At 39.2% G+C, this 21,255-nt stretch overlaps 1 protein-coding gene and 2 non-coding genes across 4 annotated transcripts in view; 1 reads left to right on the forward strand and 2 right to left on the reverse strand.

The window, feature by feature from the left end:
- Positions 1-21,255, reverse strand: part of LOC108102539 (bone morphogenetic protein receptor type-1B) — a 63,002-nt gene that overhangs the window by 5,562 nt on the left and 36,185 nt on the right. The window contains exon 2 of one of the 2 annotated variants that reach the window (XM_017207595.2): positions 18,603-18,740. In XM_017207595.2, coding sequence (XP_017063084.2) covers positions 18,603-18,740 — 138 coding nt within the window. Of the gene's footprint in view, positions 1-13,251; positions 14,058-18,602; positions 18,741-21,255 lie in introns of those variants that run through there. The other variant, XM_017207597.2, reaches the window with a different exon arrangement.
- On the forward strand, positions 17,881-17,952 carry Trnad-guc. The gene has a single exon. It is a non-coding gene; the product is annotated as a tRNA-Asp (tRNA).
- On the reverse strand, positions 18,290-18,361 carry Trnad-guc. The gene has a single exon. It is a non-coding gene; the product is annotated as a tRNA-Asp (tRNA).

Below are 21,255 nucleotides of genomic sequence, written 5' to 3' on the forward strand. Positions count from 1 at the left end.
TGAGATAACCTATTTAAGGAGATATATGGCAAAAAGAAGGAGGATGGTAGGAATTATTAGCTTAGCTTGAGATCTCTCACTATTAAGATAGTTTACTTTCAAGAACTTTAAAACTAAAAGTTTCTAATTTGGAATGCACAAAAACATTTCAAAGCAATGAGGAAGGGTTGTGATCTCAAGCTGTAGACTTTGGCCATTTAAACGGGCACTGTGGGTGGAGCAGAAGGCCCATTAAAAGTGCAACGCAGATATACTTTTTATATATTTTTAGCCCGGGCCAGCCAAGTTGATGCGATGTTTGCGGCACGATCTCGACAGAGAGGCGGCAGGCGACCCACGCCCACAGCCCACAGCCCATAGCTCACGGCTCTCGAAGATTGTTGGATAGATCGGATCATCATCATGGTGACTATGGGGACTGATGATAAACGCTTGGGTGGTGGTTGGGAAACATAGCAACACCGAGGAAAACTGCACCCATGTGAGAGAGCGAGCGTTGGCAGCGGAAATCGTTAGCTGAATCATGCCATAAAATATTCCCCACATGCCGCCACAAAACAGTGCGTTGCAAAACTATAAAGCCCAAGTCAATTGACAGAACTTTGATCATCCACGTAACATTGATCTCTTTTGCCTGGGCCATAACTTTTACTACCCACTGTTAATGGCTCTGAAGCTGCGGCAGCTGTGCAAAGTCGAGAGTCCAATTAAAATTGCAATCCATATACAGTAATTACGGGTCAATGTTAATCTCTTTTGCTGATTTGTTCTCCAAATTGGGTATTTCGAACGAAAAAGGAGTTAGAAACGAATCTAATCGGCTTTGGTTGCTCTGATCTAAAATCTCATTCTACTTCTAAGTGAGATTTCTGATATTTAAACAGTTTATAGTAGTAAATAACTAGAACTTATCAAATAAGGTCAGTTAAAGCAAACTAAGTCAGTTATCGAATTGGGTTAGTTGTAGATAAAGCTAATCTGTTAATCATTTTCAATTAAAGATACAACACGTTCTGCTCACTAGCTTGTCAAGTTTTTTACTAGGCGCTATTAGCAAGATGAATTTGCGGAATTTTGGATTGCTGTATCAAATCAGTTTAAAAAATCTATAAAAACCCAAAACATGTTGGAAATATATATCTCAAATAGTTGTCTTAGGTTCTTGTTTACTCGAATTTCCATCTAGTTCGTTTTTAAAGACGCTCAACTGTTTGAAAAACAGAAAGTGCTTACGCAGAGTCATGTGATCGTGGAAGATACACAAATCTATCTACTACTCGTAGTACTCACAACGCACACCTGATGGCCACCGTGCTGGAGTGAGCTCATCAATGGAATGGCTCGTGCATCATCGGCTCCCTAATTCTAAACCAAACAAAGGCAGTGCTAGCTGCAATAGCAAAAAAAACACAAAAAACAAAAGCCTGTGACGTCTGAAGAGATACTTAGCCAGGACGCGAACCATGTCGGTGGTGGCATAAGAAAAGCTAAATACTCTTTCAACATTTTTTTTAATTTTCCGCTCTTTTTTCACTTTTTGTATATCAGTAATCACTTTTCTTGTTTTGGAAAACTTAAAGCAGACTTTATTTCTATTTTTCATTTCCTAGAATGCAAATTTCCCCCTTAATCTCCCTAACTGAAAGGGCATTTCCTCGCCACCTTTTGAAATACCAAATTCCAATCCATGGCATTTGTGCTTTTCTGCACGTTTTCCATAGATATTTTCCTTGGTGGCGGGGTTCGAAGGCCTATACAGACTGTGGGCGTCTGTTTTCATTTCCATGCCTTGTTTTCCTTGCTATACATTTTATATAATAATGTTAAGTTTTATTGTTCAACGTAGGCGCAGCGCGGCATGTTGTATTCCCCGGTATTTATTATAAATTTTCGAAAAAAGTGGGCGGCATTTTCCATAATTTCTGTCGGTCCTAATGAATTGGCTGGTTGGCATTTCTGATTTTTCCATCTTAATGCCAGCGGTCTCCTGCCAAAAACGGATTTATTTATATTGGCAGATTTATTCGCCCCGCTACTGGTCCCCTGAGAGATAGCAAGAGACAGAGACTACTTGTGACTTGCTGACGTCGTTGGTTGGCTAGCTTTTTATCCCAACCATCTGATGTTTGTTTGTTTGTCTGTCGGCCTTTGCATTTGCTACGGTTTACTTGGCTATAATTCTTTTGGGGGCAATTTAAATTTAGTTGCGGCAATTGTTTGTGAGCTTGCCAAATTTTATCAAGGCATTTGCGCATTTAAGACTGTTTTTTCCTCTCCTATAAGCAAATGGCTTACGGCGGAACTTTCCTTTTCGACGCACTCAATGAATTGGCATTAGATTAGACGACATTCCCCAGCAGATATCCAGCTAGATAAAATAGTATAAACTTCTGTGTAATTAACACTAGAGAACTGGTTCTGTTGGTACAGTGAACTATCGCTCTAGCATCCTACTGCCTACTGTTAACGCATTGTTGCGTCACTGTAGCTTAACAGTGGCGGTGGCAGAGTCGCCATTGTGTTGCAGGCAGAGTGCGTTTCGCTTTGCATAAATGCATTTTACAAGCGTTTAATTGACTTTCAAAACGTGTCACAGCCAATACAAACATGTTTTTGCTGTTAGCCAGCTGTAAGCGGGCGCATGAATGGCCCAACTGCCTCCCGATAAATCAGCCAACCAACCAGTTATTTCCCATGCTAAGATTGCCCCGCAGATCGGCCAGATCGTGGGCGTTGGACCGAACCTGCCAAGTGCCTCAGGCGGCTGGGCTCTTAATCAAAAGGCTGTCAAAATTCTTAATAAAACACTGCAGTCTCTCTCTCTCTCTTTAAATATTTGCAAGTGTCTGTACGTCGCATGCGTTTTAATTAAGTGTCGCATATTTTTAATTAAATCACAAACGCCCAGGCGACGCGCCGCAAATTTCTAGGCGATAAAAACCGCGTGGGCTCTGCTCTGGAGGGAATCCACAAAGGGAGAGAGGGGAGGTAGGAGAGCGAGCCGAAAGCCAAAGCAAATGGGACAGTTGGCACAACAAAATGCTAAACAAAATGTCTGTCTAGTTTTTGAGTCTTTTTCCTAATGCGTGGGCAGCCGGATGCTGTGGATGCTGCGCTAAAGCTTCTGTGGTAGGAGAAGAGGGGAAGCAGAGGGAAGCAACTTCAGAAGACACCTACACTACCCGGGGGCAGCAGAATTGATCGGCTTGGACCGCCCTTTGCATAATCTGCATAAATCGTATCTCAATCTACATTAGTCTCAAATTGAATGGGCATTAGAGAGGCGCACACACAGACCAACACACATCCGGGTCTATATAGTGGTTATATACTGTATTATATATATTATATATAGATATATACCAGTTTGGTGGACATGTGATCAAGCGGAGGAAACTGCTTGAAATGCAAAGCATAGAGCGCTGCATAAATTAGCCGGGTTTCGAGAGAAGATAACAACGACACAGCGAAAAACGGTTAAGAAAACAAAAGCCAAGCTAGCGCTTTGGTACCAGAATTAGCTCGGCAGTAACTTGAATTTATCAGATGGCCATAACTAGCTGTTCGACCATTAGTAATTACTTCAATCTCCACAGCATCAGCATTATTACCAGCTATTTACCAAGCATGAAATCAATAACCAACAGTAGCCCACAAAGCTTTTTAGCCCGCGGGTTAGCTTCCTTCAATAGCTACTGTGATTATGGCTGATGATGTTGCAACATTGGCAATGAAGTCATCATTATCTATTGGCTTCGCCAGGCATGTGGGCAATAAATAAAAACAAAAATATTCGAGTACACAATGGAATAAATATATATATAAAGAAAATGATTGCCCGCCTGCTTTTTGGTCAAACGATTGCTAAATAAATCAAGCATACGCCCCGTAAATCAATAGCAATTAATGGTTTTCTTGCCATTTCGCTTTGCATACGCCCTCCAATGAACAATGACTTATAGATTGCCCACATAGCTGTTTTTGTATAGATATTAACATACAATCATTCGCAAAAATCTTGAATATATATCCCATATATAGGAGAAGAAAGTTTATGAGCTTAATTAGGCTTTCATTGTTTGTTAAGGCTTTAAGATGTTGATATTGTAACATTTTTATCTTAAGTTGTTTGGTTTTACTTAATTTACTATTTCATTGAAAGATTTTAAAGCTTTCTGCTAATCTAAATACAATAGCATACTAAAGTCCAGCCAACTAACTTGGCGCTAACTCGTTTTTGCCAATTTGTCATGCGGAATGTGACTCAAGCTCCGAGCTTTCGTTTATTCCAAGAAATCAAATAACTATCATTCAAATCGGATTCTTTAGAAATAGGAATTTGTGCCAAAGGTGTGAGATGAACACGGTCAGAAATGAATAATCCTTGTGAGAATCGTATCCCAAATTCTGAACAAAACCAAAAATGGGATACAGAGCTAAAATAACATCAATCTTTGGCTAGAAAGGGAGAGGCTTGCTGTTGCTGGCGAGGGAGCGAAAAAAGTCTTTAAGCCAAAGTTGAAGTCAAAACAAAATCGTTTGTTTTCCTAATAAAAAAGAATGATGGCGAAGGTAAACGGGTTTTATGGCCGCTGTTGCCAAGCCTCTGTGTGGTTGTTGTTGCTTTTGCTGTGGAGTTTGCACACTCCACGCTTGGGCATGACAACTTTTAAAACGATTTTTCCTTATAAACGGCTATAATTAATGCCTATGCCTGCCTATTTATATTTGATTTTGTTTTTGGTGTCTTTTTAGTTTCGTATTTGTATTTTTGGTTGTATCTTTTTGGAGTCGCGTGGAAATTGTGAATGAAACGCTAACAAAAAAGTCAAACAAAATCCCCCAAACAGCAAGCAGATGGTCAAACCCAATGGTCAGATTTATGTCTGACACAATTTGGCTTATGGACTTTCTGCCCAATCTCCCCGATCTAGCCTCTCTTTCACTCTAGCAATTAAAAACAATTGCAGCATTCATACATCTGCGATTGTGCATAATTTTCCTATATTTTCCTCCGGCATTTTCCCCTCTGCATATACGGCAGGCAGCCGAATCAACACAATCAGCTTTAATTAGAGAGCCCGGCGGGCAGACCGCGCTGATTTGGCTTAATGATTTTTAATTGCAGGCGCAAATTATTAAAACAAAATGCACACACACAAAAAATAGTTGCAAAAAACAAAAAATACATGAGCTTCGAAAAAAAAATATATGAAAAATTGCAGGCAGCTGGCAAGTGCGGTGGCTAAATGGCATTTGGTGGACCACCCAGGCAAAGGCGTTTTTAAACCCGCGAAAATCGCTAAGAAAAATATTGAAGATGACTAATTCATTGAATGGAATTTTCATTAAAATTTGCTACTTTCTTATTCTGAACATTAATTTGATTCATTTATGTATCTTTATGCTTTACCATTGAAGTTTTCCCTTAAGATTTTTCCTTTACTTTTCTCTTTGAACTTACCTAAAACGAAAAGAAGTTAAAAAACAAATTAGTAAATGAAAATAATCAATGTAAGGGCAAATAAAAATCACAAATAAAATCATCATCTGTCCACATAAAAACCTTATCGGCCAGCGACTTTAATCCCCGATATTGCATTACCAAACGAACAAAAAAAAATGTATTTATACGTAAAAAATCAATTTGCATAATTCAACAGCAGCTGATACAATTTTTATTGCGATTTTATCAAGAAATCGAAATGAGCAAACAGAATCAGGGGATCAACGACATTAATATTGATATGGGTCCGATGATTGGCAATCATCATTCGCAGATCGCCGAAAGATCCAAATTGGAATTGGATTCCAATGCAAATCAGGAGGAGGCGTTAGCCAAAAGTCACTCAAACCTAAAAGATCTGATCAGTATGATTCGGCTCCACAGTAGCGAATTGGAGGAGCAGCAGTTTTCTTTGTCGCTGTCTCGTTGCCATGGCTGGGTCAAAATTAAAATAAAAACAACAGAGCGGCTAATTAGTCGTAGTCGTGGTCGTCTTGGTCTTGGATGTTTCGCTCTTTTTGTTTCTAAATCGAAATTTATGCGCCTGCCAGACAAAATACCAAATGCTATTTGGCTAGAAATAAACTTGTACGCAGACATTGTATATAGTATATAATGGCTATAGCTTGGCGGCACGAAAATAAAGTCAAGCTGTCTGCGCATTTGTCGTCTGCGATTTGTTGGCAACATTTTGCCAGCGCGTGAGACTCCTTCTGGGAAAAGATTTATAATAGCCCAAGAGACAGGGAATGATTCTCTTGACGACTAAGTAAAGGGACTCAAGCACAAGTGGAAGGACTTTTAAAATACTCTTCCCAAAACAGAGATTTACATTTGCCCGAAAAGAGCAAAGGAAGGCACGGCGGATGTCCAGCAGTGATCACTGCTGATGAATCATTGAATGGCGCCCGGAGCAGGGACTTTGCATACGAGATTCAAGCTCATGTGGGTGGGCCAGAGCCAACTACCAATGCAAGTCGCGTCAAAATGTCAATTCGATTTATGGCCACAGCCCGCTCTGCATACAAAAAAGACCAGCCATGCCAAAATCGATTCCCAAGCAACATGTTGCTGCTGCTACTGCTACTACTACAATTGCTACTGCAGCAGCAACATGTTGCTCCTCGCCTCTGGCCAGACTGTTTGACTGCTGGCAATTATTGTTACGCTTTTTTTGGTCACCTGATGATGAATCAAACATTTGGCGACCGACCGACCACTCGCTGCCTTTTAAGGCTGCCCCGGCGACAGCATGACGTGTGCAGGCTTTTAATAGACAGGAAAGCATATGTATATAAATTTAAGGTAGCAGACTAACAGACACCGAAAATATGCAAATTTCTTATAGAAAACACGAATGTATATATATCAATATTGTTTTATATGATATGCACATACGGCTAAATGAGCAATACGTGCCAATGTGCGTTGTCATTGGCTCTCGATTTTGCGATTCGCGATTCTCATTGTGCGGCTTGGCTAACAACAGTTGTTGCCGTTGTGTTTGCAGTCTAATAAACATGCCGCCGTGCTGTCTGTGCGACACATTTACTTACCAACAACAAACAGCAACAATAATGGAAAAAAAAGCTGGTCAGTGGGTCCAATAAAAGTTATGAAATTTCGGCCAACAGAGCGAGGCCATCCAAAAACCTATCTCTAGCAATTAGCAGCACTACATTAGTAGAGAAACTTAGCAAGGTACTGTTAATTCTTACAGGATTAGAAAGATTTTCTAAAAATAAATGTGGAACGATGACCTTGTCAGGCAGCTGGAAGCATAAATTTACAAAGAAAGAGATAAAGAGAGAGTGGGAAGAGAGGTTCTGTGGCTGAAAGAGATATGATGTTAATCCTGCAAAAGTCAAACGGCAACAGCAAGCTCATAAAAATAACGGGGACTATCACATACTCATAAAGCTGGATGTACAGCTCACACCACAGGTTAACAGAATAGTGGATATAGTAAGTTCTTTATTAATAAATCAAGAAAAGTGTGTATATTTTTTAAGGCTGATTACGAATTTATGTTTAAAATTTTGTTCTCAATCCGTTATCATTAATGTTGATGTTAGCTCAGAAGTTATCTCCTATTATATTGAAACCCAACACTGAAGATAAATTTTGACCGCCATTGTAGCTCTGTACAATGTACACACATGTAAATCATCGTAAAACTGAGGCCCCTTAACAGTTCAGAGATAATCGTTTCGAGCATTTAAGGCATTTGTATGGAGTAAAGAAAACAAAAACAAAAAATAAACCCGAGAACGGCATTAAATCCACTCAAATTTCACTTCATTTATCACGAAATCCATCATCAGCCAACGGCCAGCAGCAGTTAGCAAAGGAGAGCTGGAAGGCTGGAAGGTATGGAAAGATGACGGAGGGGAACTGGAGTGAGGGAGCCCAAGTTACTTGCATTTATTTGATTTTGATTAATCGTCAACGAAATTAAGCGGAATTTCTGGATGAGGCCATACACTGTAGTTGTTCGCTAATGGAGTTTCCTTTTTTCATTTTGGGCTGACAGGAAACTGCATTTACATATGCACAGAGATGCATATGTATCTGGCAGATACATATCATTTCACTTGCCCGACGGCCCCACCAGCGAATTCCATGCCAATGTTTTGACAAACAGCAGCAGCTGCCGCCTACTCAGCATTCACCATATCCGCATCTTCCCGATGCAGAACGCAGCCAAAGAGGAGTGTATATGGTTGGAGGATTGGACGACCAGAGGACGGATGGATTTGCCTCGCCTCGATCATCATTTTCACGCGCCCTGTGAGAGGAGCACACATGTGTGCTACACACGCTGGCGACAGATCGCATCGGCTGGATCCACGGCTGGGCCTGCCTGGCAAAACAGGATATGCGGACGGTGCACTCGAACCGCAGCAGAACAGCCAAAGCCAACACCCAGCTAAACAAACACATCTCAATTGAAAGGGGATATTTGATTAAGAATTAATGAAATAATCTATGGTTAATAAGGAGGTGACAGCTTGGAAGGAAGTGCTAACTGAGAAGAGTATTCGACGCTCCTCATAGAAATCATATGTTAATTAAAATATAACGCTACGTAGATACCATTAAGAGTCAATATTCATTCTTTATAAAAGTTTAGGTTAAAACTTAGTTAGGTGGCTTATCAAAACACCTGCAACTAAGTCTCATCTATCCATTAAAAAACCTATAAAACTGAGAAATTGTTATTATTGAATCGTATCTTTGAATCTGAAAATATTTAAGTGCAATACACTCGTAATTATATGTTGTTCCAGCGGTTCTAAGATTTCTCTTGTTTTCTTTAAGATACGATCTTTTTTCCGTTATGCAATTTTCTCGGAACGAATCTGAAATTCACGCTTCACACTTATAAATTAAATTCCCTCAATAAAGGAAGCAACAGCCGCATATCATATACCTTTGTACTCTAACGTTTAGCTGGGCCAAGTAAATCAGGTTTTTAATATGAAATTCCGTCCCCCTGCCAATTTAAGATTCCGAGAATAATTCGTTAATCTTTCATTTGATAAGCCCGCATCGTAATTGCAATTATTGTATTCAAATTGAAGATCAGCTGAGTCGCTCTGTGTCTTCAAGTCAATGCCAGAGAGTAAACGCTGATTTAAAACGAATCCACGTAGCCGAGTATGGTCATAATAGTGTGTCGCCTTGTGTCGTCTGAAGACGCGACGAACGTCTAGTCGTTGCCTTTTTTTCGCTGAACGGTCAGAACGCATCGCCCGACGAATCAATGACCCCCTTTGCGTGTGCTTTTGGTCGAGGGAAAATCGACAGGTTGGCATTTAAACATTAAGTTTAAAAATACAATTTCGCTGAGGAAATGTGTGTGTGAAAAGTGCTAAGCGCAGCAAATAAATATAAAATGTTCAACATGAGTACAGTTGATGTTTTTGGTACGCTTTCCGCTTTCTAACATGTCTCGCAGATCGCGACTAAAAACGCTACGAAAACGCACTCGTAATGCAGCCACACGCTCGTCGTAAAAAGAAACGTGTGCCTTATGTATTTGACGTCTATAATACTATTTATTTTGTTTTTGTGTTTTGCTTTGCACTTATTATTATTATTTTTATAACTATTTTTGTTTGTTTACGCGAACAGGCGCAGCCTGTCGGCGGCAGACGACAAAATTGATAAGATTAGCTTGGAAACTCGGGAACTACCAAAAACCTAGACCCTAAACGGCGGCCTGTCGAACGGCCAGTCGGTCATATACCTGGGAACTAGTATTTACTACCCCCCAGAAAACCCACACATTCACGGTCTTATCAGCATACATACGTCGTTCTATATCAATTTGTTGGCTAGGTGATTCCACGAAACATTTCGTAGCGATACGAATGAGTACTTCGATTCCATCAACAATATCTCCCGCCTCTCTCGCTTTCCATATAGAATCATGACAGGTCTGCACTTGGCATGGAACTAGGTCTCTGTCCATCGAAGCTTAATATTTCAATCAAATGTTCCGACTTTCCATGAAAGGTTTTTCTAAGGAAAACCGTTCGATTGCGAGATTTTGTTAATTTTTGGGCGTGGGTGTGCCTAGGTCTCTTTGTCTTTCCAACTGCAACAATGCCCGGATCAAAAGGTGTTTTCTCGTATTTTCGTATTTGTTGCGCTTTTGAGGGATTTTATCTGTTGTCTGTTGTTTGGCATTTGTTGCGATTTGTCATGGGCGCAACCGAGAATGACCAAGAGAATGACCAGGAACGACCAGAGGGAGCCACCCGTGGCGAATTTATTATTAAGAGTCTCGGGACCAGTGTTGCCGTTTTATCCTTTTTCCGGACAGATCTGTCCGGTTTTTAACTGCGTCAGCCGGAAAAAATTTAAAACATCCCCTAGCCTTTTATCTGTCCTTTTTATATTTTGACCTGGCCCGAAAATTGACCAGATCCGTGTACATATGGTGACGAAAAAGCACATACAAAATGCGCAGCCCAGGCAAATAAAATTAATTTTAAGCCGATAGCAACAAATGCATTGTGTAGACAAGAAGCGGCACTGGCTATGTTTGTTGCACAGCATGCTGCCACAAATCCAGTTGCCACCTCAGCAAATTTTTAATAGATTAATTACAGATTATCAAACAATGTCTTCGTTTTTTATACTAATTATATACTAAAATGTAAAATGTGTTTGTCGAAGAGTATATAGATATTATGTTATATAGTAAATGAATTTTCAGTTAATATATTTTTTGCCATGAATATGAAATTCCTGAGAAATATTTAAAAATGATTGGAAGCAACCAATCTACAATAAATCAAAGTTTAGAAGTTTGCAATGATGACATTGACGATGTTCTAAACGATTTGGCAACCAATAAAGAGTGATATTACATAAAATGTATGGAAAAAATATTTTGTCTTGTTTTTTGTCCTTTTTTTGTAAATTTTTGTCCTTTTCTATCCTTTTTTTATAATCAATCTAGCCTTTTTCTATAACGAGCCGACGGCAACACTGCTCGGGACTGAGAATGTGACTGCACAAAGCAAATCAAAAACATAAACAGGGAGAGATCTGCACCTGGACGGATGCCCAGACAATTGTCAGGCGTTTATAAACGCTAGAAACAAAACAACATACAGTGGTTACTCGAATGTTATTTATGCTTTTGAATGTAATCTATCTAAAAATACAGCTGATACTTTTAAAATAATGATTTTAGGTTATAAATTTTACATTTATCTTTATCTTAGTGCAATATGCAGTCTCAGATTTAACACAAACAACATTCATAGTATTTTCTAAAAGTAATAATATTTATATAAATATTTAACTACTGCTTGATTGTACAAAATAGTACTTAGAGATCACAGCAACTCAGTATCAGTTAAAGTTAAAGTCATAAAATATTTGAGAGCTGGTATGAAATCTTTAAAAATATTTTACCAACTACTTTACTCAAAAGTTGATTGCTTTTAATTGCACTTCATAACCTACTTGTTTTTTATGACTTGCAATACATTTTATAAAAATAACATAACCAAGTGTCCACTGTATTCTAAATATTATCAAAGATATTAAAAGATCAACCAATGTGCTGTTCTAAGAGGATGAAAGGGGATTATATCAGAGTGTGTTAGTATCCACCACGCGCGGTCGTAAAATTCATTTGGCTGTCTAAGCCCAAATCAAATGCTCAGATGCATATCAAAATAATCTAAGCAAATGAAATGAAACGAAATGACAACAACAACAATGTTGGGCACACACAAAGGGGCATAAAATATGTGCGTACAACACCCCAGAGCCAAGGAAAGGAGTTGGAGAACATGGAACCCATAAAATTGACAGCTGATCTTTTTCTCTCTCCCTTCCTTCTTTTTTTTTTTTTTGGGTATCCACTCTTCCAGTAAGGGGTGCCCCTATTCTCTGTTCCTCTTCGTATTATTTGTTCGTTTTTGGCTCTGTTCTACCTGCTCAGGGTCATAAAAAATTAAGAAAAACATGCACAACTCCAAAGAGAGGGAGAGAGAGAAACAGAAGAGAGAAGAAACGTCGCATATTTTAAGCCGAAGGGAATCTCCTTTGGCTGGTCAGAAGACAGGGGACAAGGAGACCTGATCCCAGACACACTTGGCATAGAATCAGAGCCGCCGCCGTCGTCGAAACAACAAAACGCAATTAGAAAACGAATTTCAATTGAAATAGGAGAGGAGGAAGGGGTACAAGGGTACAGGGAAACCAACAGGATATGCCCAGAGATTTGTAATATGATCGCTGAATACTTATGAGACCATGATCATGCCGATGATAATGGCTCTGCTATTTGGCTGGCCATGTCCGCCGATCCACTAGCCGATAAGCGACAAGTCTGCAAGCAGCAGTGAAAGCTTCGGGGAAAATCTACCAGAGAATCGCCAACTAAAACTATAAATGGCCAAAAGACAAGTTAAATAGTAGTAAAGGAAACCCATCGACTTGTAAATACTCCTCTTTTAAGGGAAAATAATGTAAAAAAGTACTCATTTTATTGGTAAAAAAACTGGTAAACTGAAAGGTAGGCTCTTTTACTGCTAAGAGTAACATGATGAGGCACAAATCTGGTTTCTATTTCTTTAATAGTATTAGCTTATAGCCCTTTCAGTATGCTTTTTTAATACCTATTAGTTCTTTAATTTCTTAAAACATAACAAAGTAGAGTATTGAGTTAGATATAAACCCCAATAAAAGGGTTCAAATAAAATATATCTAATAAAGTTGTTTTCTCGTTTAATTGTCATTTCTATAAATACATTTTTGACAGCAACAGAATAACACGTAAATTATTTATCAACTTTCGCGTTTTTATCTACAACAAAGACTCTTATCTTTTCCCTACTAACATGATGTGATAATAAATATTTAAAATTTGAGCCGACCTTATCAAAATTATATTGTTCTTGGACTTTTTCCTCTAAAGGGAGATTAAAGTCTTAAGAAAATTAAATGTCATTGTTATTTATTGAGTAGAATTTAGAATAATGTACTTTAAAATTTATAATCTTTAAGTTTGGGTCTTATATTTATGTTAAGTTCCCTGTTTTAAAGGAGCATTTTCTTTAACATTCTTTAACATTTTTGAACTAATCGAACTAGAAAAGTCAATTGAATTTCCACACAACTAATATGCCCCAATAATAACCCCGGACAATTGTTTTTCCTTTTGGTTTCAAGGTGCACGAAAGAAAAAAGCAAAGAAATGTTATATTAATATTTACCATGAGCCTTCTTCTTTCTGGATTTCGGCGCCATGTCTGATGGCTACAACAACAGCAACAGCAACGTGGGCCAGAGGCGCGCTACAACAACGCTGATGATTTTTATACGGCGACGACGACGGCGGCTGCAATGCAACTTAGTTGTTGTTGCCTCAACGTTCGAACGTTCTTGGTTGTTTTTGTTGCTGGCCTTCCTCTATATAGACGGGATCGGGATCCCGGGTGTTTTTGGGGCCAGTTCCCCGCTTTCAGCCCCTATACTCCTGCCTTTTTACGGGCTGTGCAGCAAAACAATAAACGCGAGGCAGCCGCGAGAAGCAGCAGCAGCAGCAGCAACAAAAGCAAAACAAAAGCAACAGGAGAACTGGATTCGTTGTATCTCGCAGCAGTCTTTGTGGAGTTTTGGAGTCGGAGTCGCAGTCGGAGGTTGGGGTCTTCAAGTCTTGGGTTTGTTTATAGGCAGGCGGCGGCGGTCAAGCCGGCGACACCATGGAGCCCGCGAACAAGAAGAAGAAGAGAGCAAGATGGGCGAAATTATGGGTTTCGCCAAAAACTTGATCCTGCTGCTATCTGGCTGGATGGCTGGCTGGCTGTCTTGTCTCTTTGCCGACGTGCTTTTCCTTTTGGTTTTGCCTTAGCTTGGTGTGAGCGCGTGATCACGTTGATTATAATTATATACGAAAGGTGGCAATACAAATCAGGTGAAACTCAATCCCCAGTTAAGGCATATCCTGTGTTTTAGTCGCTTTTATTTATGTTTACACTATTTCGATCATTGGCACTGACACTTTGTGTTAGCATAGGCAATTTCTAATTTAAATCTTTTGCTTATATTTATTACTCTTTTTGTACACATTTATATTTGGTTTTTCTTTTCGTTAGTTAAAAATATTTCAGCTTGGGCACTGGTTTTTGTAGGAAACTCAAAAATATTTGTTTTTCATAGAGCGCCGCGCTAACGAATTCAACGATTTCTGGATTGTATCTCAACTATATAGCATGGTATCCGGAGGATACGTCACGACTCGCGGAGAACGTAACAACGAATGTGCAACAGTTGAAAACGCCGCTGCTAGTAGACCCAGAAAAGAGAGGAAGAGCGTAGGCTGCTCTCGCGGAAAATGAGAGAGCAAACGAGAGAGTGTAGCTAAAAACGCGTGAATTTGCTCTTAGCGGGCGTTTAAAAACGCGCAGCTCACCTCATAGGAGGCGTTTAAAAACGCGCCTGAACTAAATATACTCTCCGCTCTCTTCGCAGCACTCTCTCCCTTTGCATTTGTTCTTGTTTTGCCAGCATATGCTCTCACTTGAATTTCAAGTTTTTTTTCATACAAAGGTGTGTGCGTGTGTATCTTGATCTTTGAGTTAGCATCGTTGTGTGTTGTTGTGCTCGTATTTCTTTAGCTGCTTATTATAACTGACATATCTAGATGGGGAATACACATAGGGGGTATATATATATATATACGAGTATATCTGTAGAATAAGTTAAAGAGGCAGGGGGAATCGGAATCGCCTGCATAATTGCAGGGCCCTTTTGCATGCACACCATATGCAAGAGGAAGGAGGTATAATAACAGTTTTGGTCGAATTTGTTTGTGGGCAAACGTGTGATTAGCAGCAACACCATTGCCAACTAATAGTACACCGCCTCCTGTTCACCCGAGCGCATCGCATCCATAAGATTGCCATATCCATCGAGAGATACCAAGATATACCGCCAATTGCACATCCACAAGACGTATCAGTTTTCCAGCCACGACGAACGGACTCATTAGACACACAGTAGTCGCTGCTAATTATGGCCTAGACTCTGAGGTTTCCATTCTTCTACCTGTGGAAATCAGAAGCGCTTAGCACTTCGGCTTTATTCAGGTAACTCCAGGCATTAAAAACGCATTTGAACAAATGGACGACCTCTGTGCTCTGCGTATAACTTGCTCATTTTGGTTTATGGACCGCGATAAGCCCCGCCAGAATCAATGCCCTCGAACTTTCAACTTACACCTCCAACGCCATATATTTCTGCTGCCTTACCAAAAAAATGTAACAAACTTGTCAGTCATTACGTTCAAAAAAACTGATAACATTTTCTCGATTTTATAAAAATTTTTATGTTTTATCTTCTAAACTTATATTTCTTTTGATTTAATTTGAATTTAAAAACTTTTTGCTGTGCATTTCCACTCGAATCCCAGTGGTGATCTTTCGTTTATTATCACGCCCGCGGCCATAATTTATTTTGATCTGGTTCTGCTGGGTCTGCTCTGCTTTTGTCTAGTCAAAATCTCTAGATGATGATGCCCCATCCTCCAACTCCAGACTGCTGCTCCCTAAATGCCCAGATTGTGGATGTGGCTGCTGCCGTTGCTGCCTCCGAGGTGTGATTTCTCAAGTGTAGGAGTCATGCGGTGCACAGCCAGACGCTGAGAGGCTGCACCAGCGAAAGAAACAGAGAATTGGAGGAACAGAGAAGGCAACTGAGGGAGAGAGAGAAACTTCCAAAGGGACTTGAAACCAGAGGGCCAGAGGGCATCTCTTCTTGTGCCCCTCCTCCAGAGGAGCCCAGAAATCAAGTTGGATCTGGGGAAGTGCCATCAATTGGGTTTAATGGGTAGTAGCATACCATTTATATTAAGTTCGTTAGAGGAATTAAAAGAGGTGCATATATAACTTATAAGATTAAGTATTTTTTACATTTACATTCCTTCATTCTTTTCATTAATGATAATCCATAAAAAGTACAAAATACGAATATTTTTTTTATTAACTTATCGTACATACAGCCGAACATTATTGTTCTCAGAATTTTTCAAAACAATAAAAAGCCAATTGAGCCATAAAGCTAAAGGAAAGTAATAACAATAAAGCAGTTTTTAGATATCCTCTCAAGAGCTGACCTTTCTCATTTTTAAAAATAATTTATTTTGTAGACAAAAACTTGTATTATCTGTGTGGAAGAAACTACTAAACTTTATCACCTTTAACAAAGCCATAAATCTGATTAAAAGTTTCTAGACTTACTGTAAAAGTAAAGTATTAATAAATCAAAAAATCTTGAACAGATCTTATTATCTTTTTATTGGTTCGCCACGCTTGAGGAATGGACTGTTTGAAATAAAGTGGATTGTGCATAGTCCATGACTTTTGTAGATCTCAATTGATTAGAGTCAGAATTCTGAAAGTTTCTCTAGCGCGAAAATTTCTTAGCGATCCGTGCTAATTATCGCAATAGGCGGACGCGAGGATTTGCTGCATTGCCCAATTAGCACCTGTTCTGAAAAGTCTTTAACCGAGACTTCGATTTGTTCGTTTTATTAGCACTGCAATGTGCTTTCTGATTTGTTTGCTCTCTAACGTTCGAGAAGAAATGCGGGGGCCAAAGGTTGTTCTTAGCCATACATACATACATATTTATTTTAGAATCTAGACAATAGAAAATCCATGTTGGATTTTCGAGTATTTCGTTTGAAAACCGTGGGAGGGGGCGGGGGAACACTTTTCGATTCTATACAATAAACACAAAACGGGGCCGACACTCCCAGGGAAAAGGCCAGACAAACTGGCGGGCCGAATGTATCTGTATCTGTAACGAATCTGACTGTATCTTTGAAATTATTGTTAGAACCGAGCATTAGATACACAAAGATGCTGAGAGCAAACCCTCGGGTCAGTGCAACATGGCCAACAGATGTGCGCAACAGGCTCTCCCAATCAACGAAATCACCAGAAATCAGACAAAAGACGAAGGTCTCGGGAAAGGTCCAAAATGTCATTTGGAGTGTGGCTGGGCCCTAAATCAAAGTCAGGCAATGGTACCCGATTGTTCTTTGAATCTTTTCTTGTCTTTTGGCCGGTAGCACTGTCCAGGCATCTCATGGATACCAGTCTGTGTATCTGAGTCTGCAGGCAGCATGGAAATTTTCGTATTGTACCAGAAATTTGTGTCAACGTGGGCGACACTTTATTGTGTGCTGGTGTTGGTCGGTGTGTGTAAAAATAAACCTAAGACATTTTCATGTTGTCAGCAACATGTGGAAAAATGCTCGGAATTCGTTCCATTCTTGCACACTTTTGCAATGAATTAAAAATCTGATAGATACACAAAAAAAAAATATTAAAAAAAATGTCGAAAGAAAAAATGATCAGCCTGGCAGCTCTTCATTAACACCACAAAATCTCATCTCCATCAAAACGATTCTGAAGTGCAATTAACCAACTCACTTTTGATTCTATCTCAGGTTCAGGTTTTTTCTCCTTTCCGCTGCACTTCCATGATCCCAAGGTGAGGTGTTAAAGTTTTATGGAATTTCAACAACGATAAATTATAATTACACGCAGTGCTGGGCATAAATCTACCCACACACACACACTCTGGGGTTATGAATGCACACAGATACTCCTCTGCCAAGTTGCGAGTCAGCCGCGTCAAACATAATTTGTAAACGCATTAAGTATTCCCCCATTAACACCTTTCGAGGGTGACTGCAGCCTATCGGCTCTATAAATATATATTTTTAAACAGAATTTAATGCCAAAAGAAACACTAAGGGGAAGGTCTTCTACAGACAGAAGGCAACTCAAATCTAACGGAAATCCTATAAAGCATTTGGCGTGCGTTGCCCACCGTCCTCGATAGTATAGTGGTTAGTATCCCCGCCTGTCACGCGGGAGACCGGGGTTCAATTCCCCGTCGGGGAGATGTGTGTGATAACATCTTTTTTTTTGTATCTTAGGTAACATATTTTTCAATTTATTATTAAAAAAAAAAAAAATATATATATATAAATTCATCATAAACCCGAACTGCCTAAGATTCTGTTAGTTCAATGTACTCCTTTTTTTATTTGGCTATCAGTGATATTAAGTTGGTTCGAAGAGTAAAATACTTCTCTTTTAAAAACAAACACTAACTATAAGATATTGAATTCAAACTTCAAATCTTACTTTTAAACCAAATAAAGCTTTTTGTTTAAAATAAAAAATAAATAGTTAAAATAAAAAATAAATAGTTAAAAAAAAAAATGATTTCACATCTCTCCCCGACGGGGAATTGAACCCCGGTCTCCCGCGTGACAGGCGGGGATACTAACCACTATACTATCGAGGATGTTGAACTAAGATCGCCAAATTCGAAATATGACTTGGTCCAACGGAATTCTAATGATCGTTAGATATTTTTTCAGAATAGTCTAATCATGTATGTACGTATATCTATTAGTTAAGATTAGATTTTATGATAGTTGATTCAGATGATGATTTCCATGTTTTGAAGTTTATCATAAATGAATGTTTATATTATTAAAGACTTTTCCTAATAGGCACATTACAATAATTCCCCCAAGACTTACCATTTTCCATAGCCTTGCTTTTCTCGTTGTCGGCTTCCTCGTATCCCTGTGATCCTGGTCCAGATCCCATTTCCATGCCGCTCAAAGCGGCGGCGGCAATAGCTTCGACGTCATGCTGAACATTTGCACTGAATTCACCTACAAGACAAATAGAAATCGGGAAATAAGAAATATAAGTAAATTGAAAAACTGTGTAAGCTAATTTGTAAACAAAAAAAGGGAGAGCGGGTGGGAGTCTTGGCACTTGAGTTGCTCTTCTGTGGCGCCAAGCAAATGTCAATTAATAATTTAACAACAACAATTGCGCGTTTGTCGGGCGCCTGAAATACGAGATCTTAATTGAAAACTGAAAAACAGAGAAAAAGAGAGAAAGAGGCGGTGCATATTGGAGAAAAAAGTAAGATGGGGAACTACTCCAACTCTCTTCCTGCGGCAAGCGGATGAGCGTGGGCCAAGTAGACAGCTAAACGTGTGTCATAAACTTGGTCAAAAGGCCGCAGAATTTAGTGCCTTCCCAGACTGCTCAGATCATAAGAACCAGTTGCCAAGTAGTCAGTGAGGCATCTTTAAGATACTGTTTGACAGCTCGCCGAGATTACGTCTAGTTCTGTCGTCTGCACGCCACAGACTTGGAGAGGATGACGTTGACTCGGCTCAAAACCCACGCGAAAAGCCTCGTCTTGAAAAACCCAGAAGAGATTCCCCTCTGCTTCTATATCAAGGTGCTAAAACCCCACTGGGCAACTTTCAGAGGAAATCAGCGGAAGCAACTCAGACGCTGCCTCAGCGGAAGGGGTTATGCCTCCATTGGAGGTGCTCTCCTTCCCCGCCCCTTGCCTAATATTAATGATCAAACTTTATTCGTAATTTGATAAACAAAAAGTGGTCCCCCTGCTTGTATATGGGAGGGGGCTTATCAAAACATTAGTTATTATTTACGATGCGTCTCATTTGGAGAGCAGGAAAAATATACTCGTATATACATAATGTGTACCACTCGACGGGGCAATTGAAATCGCTCGCTCGTGTTGGGTGGGCGAGGAAATTTGCGATTTCATTCGGAATCTGTCAAAACGCGATACGATGAATTATGAGAGTGCAGGTCCGATAAGAAAATTGCTGCCATTGATGGAGAGCGAGGAAAGCAGGAAAGTCCACAAACAAGCTGCGAATTATCTTAATTACAACCATAGAAAACTCGTAAATTAATGGAAGTCAATAAAAAATTTAGCGTAACATGAATAGGGCTATAAATTATGGTATTATTAAGATGCACTTTTTGTTAATAAATTATTAAGAGCTTTGTAACTTGAATGAAAAATAGGAAAAATAAAAGGTAAACCTTTTATAACAATATATAAGGACAATATAACATTTTCCTAAGCTTTACTAGCTATTTAGTTTTATATTACTAATGATTGATGGGTAAAAAATCAACAACCTCTAGAAAAACTATCATAAAAACAAACTCACATTGACATGCCAATATTTCCCAGTGCAACCACGAAGCATTGATAAAAACCCAAAACACCAACCATGTCTGTGGCATGTACTATCGCTAATTGATTGAGTGCCTTGCACTTGTCGACTATATTCGCAGACCAAACTACGTACGTAATTCCCCCGCGACGCGTCTACTAATATTTTCGCCACTTTTACACTCTGTGGCAAATACACAAGCCATCTATCAAAGATTGCAAATTACTGGGTGGAAAACTTGCGGCTCTTGTGTTCGACACATTTCCAAGAACTTCCAAGCAAAAAAAACAATAAACAAAAACAAACCATAAACGTGACAATCCAGGTGGGTGCAGCCAAATAAGAACCATGTGGTAGAGGGAAGGGGCAGTGGTAAGGTGGCAAGTAACTGATTTCGTATGGGCAGAACATGGCGACAATAACCAAACCCCGAAGCACAAATTGGAGCACGTGCAAATTGCCTATCAATCAATATGCATACGGGTAGGAATATGTATATATATAGTCGTACTATGATGATATAGTTCGCATCGCTTCAAAAGATTCGCAATTATTGGGAAATAAAAGCAAATGCCGACTGCATTGCAAATGAATTGAATTGACTGCCAAAGGGGGAATCGGTAGAATCTGGCTATGACTTTATGACACTAAGGCTAGGAAAAAGATGAAAAATCTTAAATAATTATAATTAACAATTTGAATAACAGATAAATTTAGCTTTCTAATTATAATAATAATATAAAATGTTTAATGATTATAATTATAATTTGTTAAAAGTTTGAGCTATATGGTGAGCTAAGCTAAAACTCTCAAAAATTTTCAAATTTTTTAAAATTAATATCAAAAAACATAAAATTTTCTTTAATTAAATCAAAATTCCCAGTGTCATATTGGCATTTTCCCAATGGTCAGTGAGAGAAAATCAATTGGGTGTGGTCTTGGGTCTGGGTAACTGGGCTTTCCAGGGGTTCGGTCGTCGCTCGTTGAACTTTGCTTAGCTGTTTGCTGTTTTTCTATAAACATTTCAAGTACTGCATTTTCTCAAAAATAAAAAGAAAAAAAACAACAAAAACGAAGGCCTGCAAAATCGCCCCTCTAGTTGCAAGCCAAAACAAAAACATGGCCAACATTGTTGCCGCAGATAAGAAAACTTGGCTAGCGAGAGGAAAAACAC

The sequence above is a fragment of the Drosophila eugracilis genome, unplaced genomic scaffold, assembly GCF_018153835.1.
Source record: "Drosophila eugracilis isolate 14026-0451.02 unplaced genomic scaffold, ASM1815383v1 contig_1197, whole genome shotgun sequence".
In the NCBI taxonomy this organism is placed as follows: Eukaryota; Metazoa; Arthropoda; class Insecta; order Diptera; family Drosophilidae; genus Drosophila; species Drosophila eugracilis.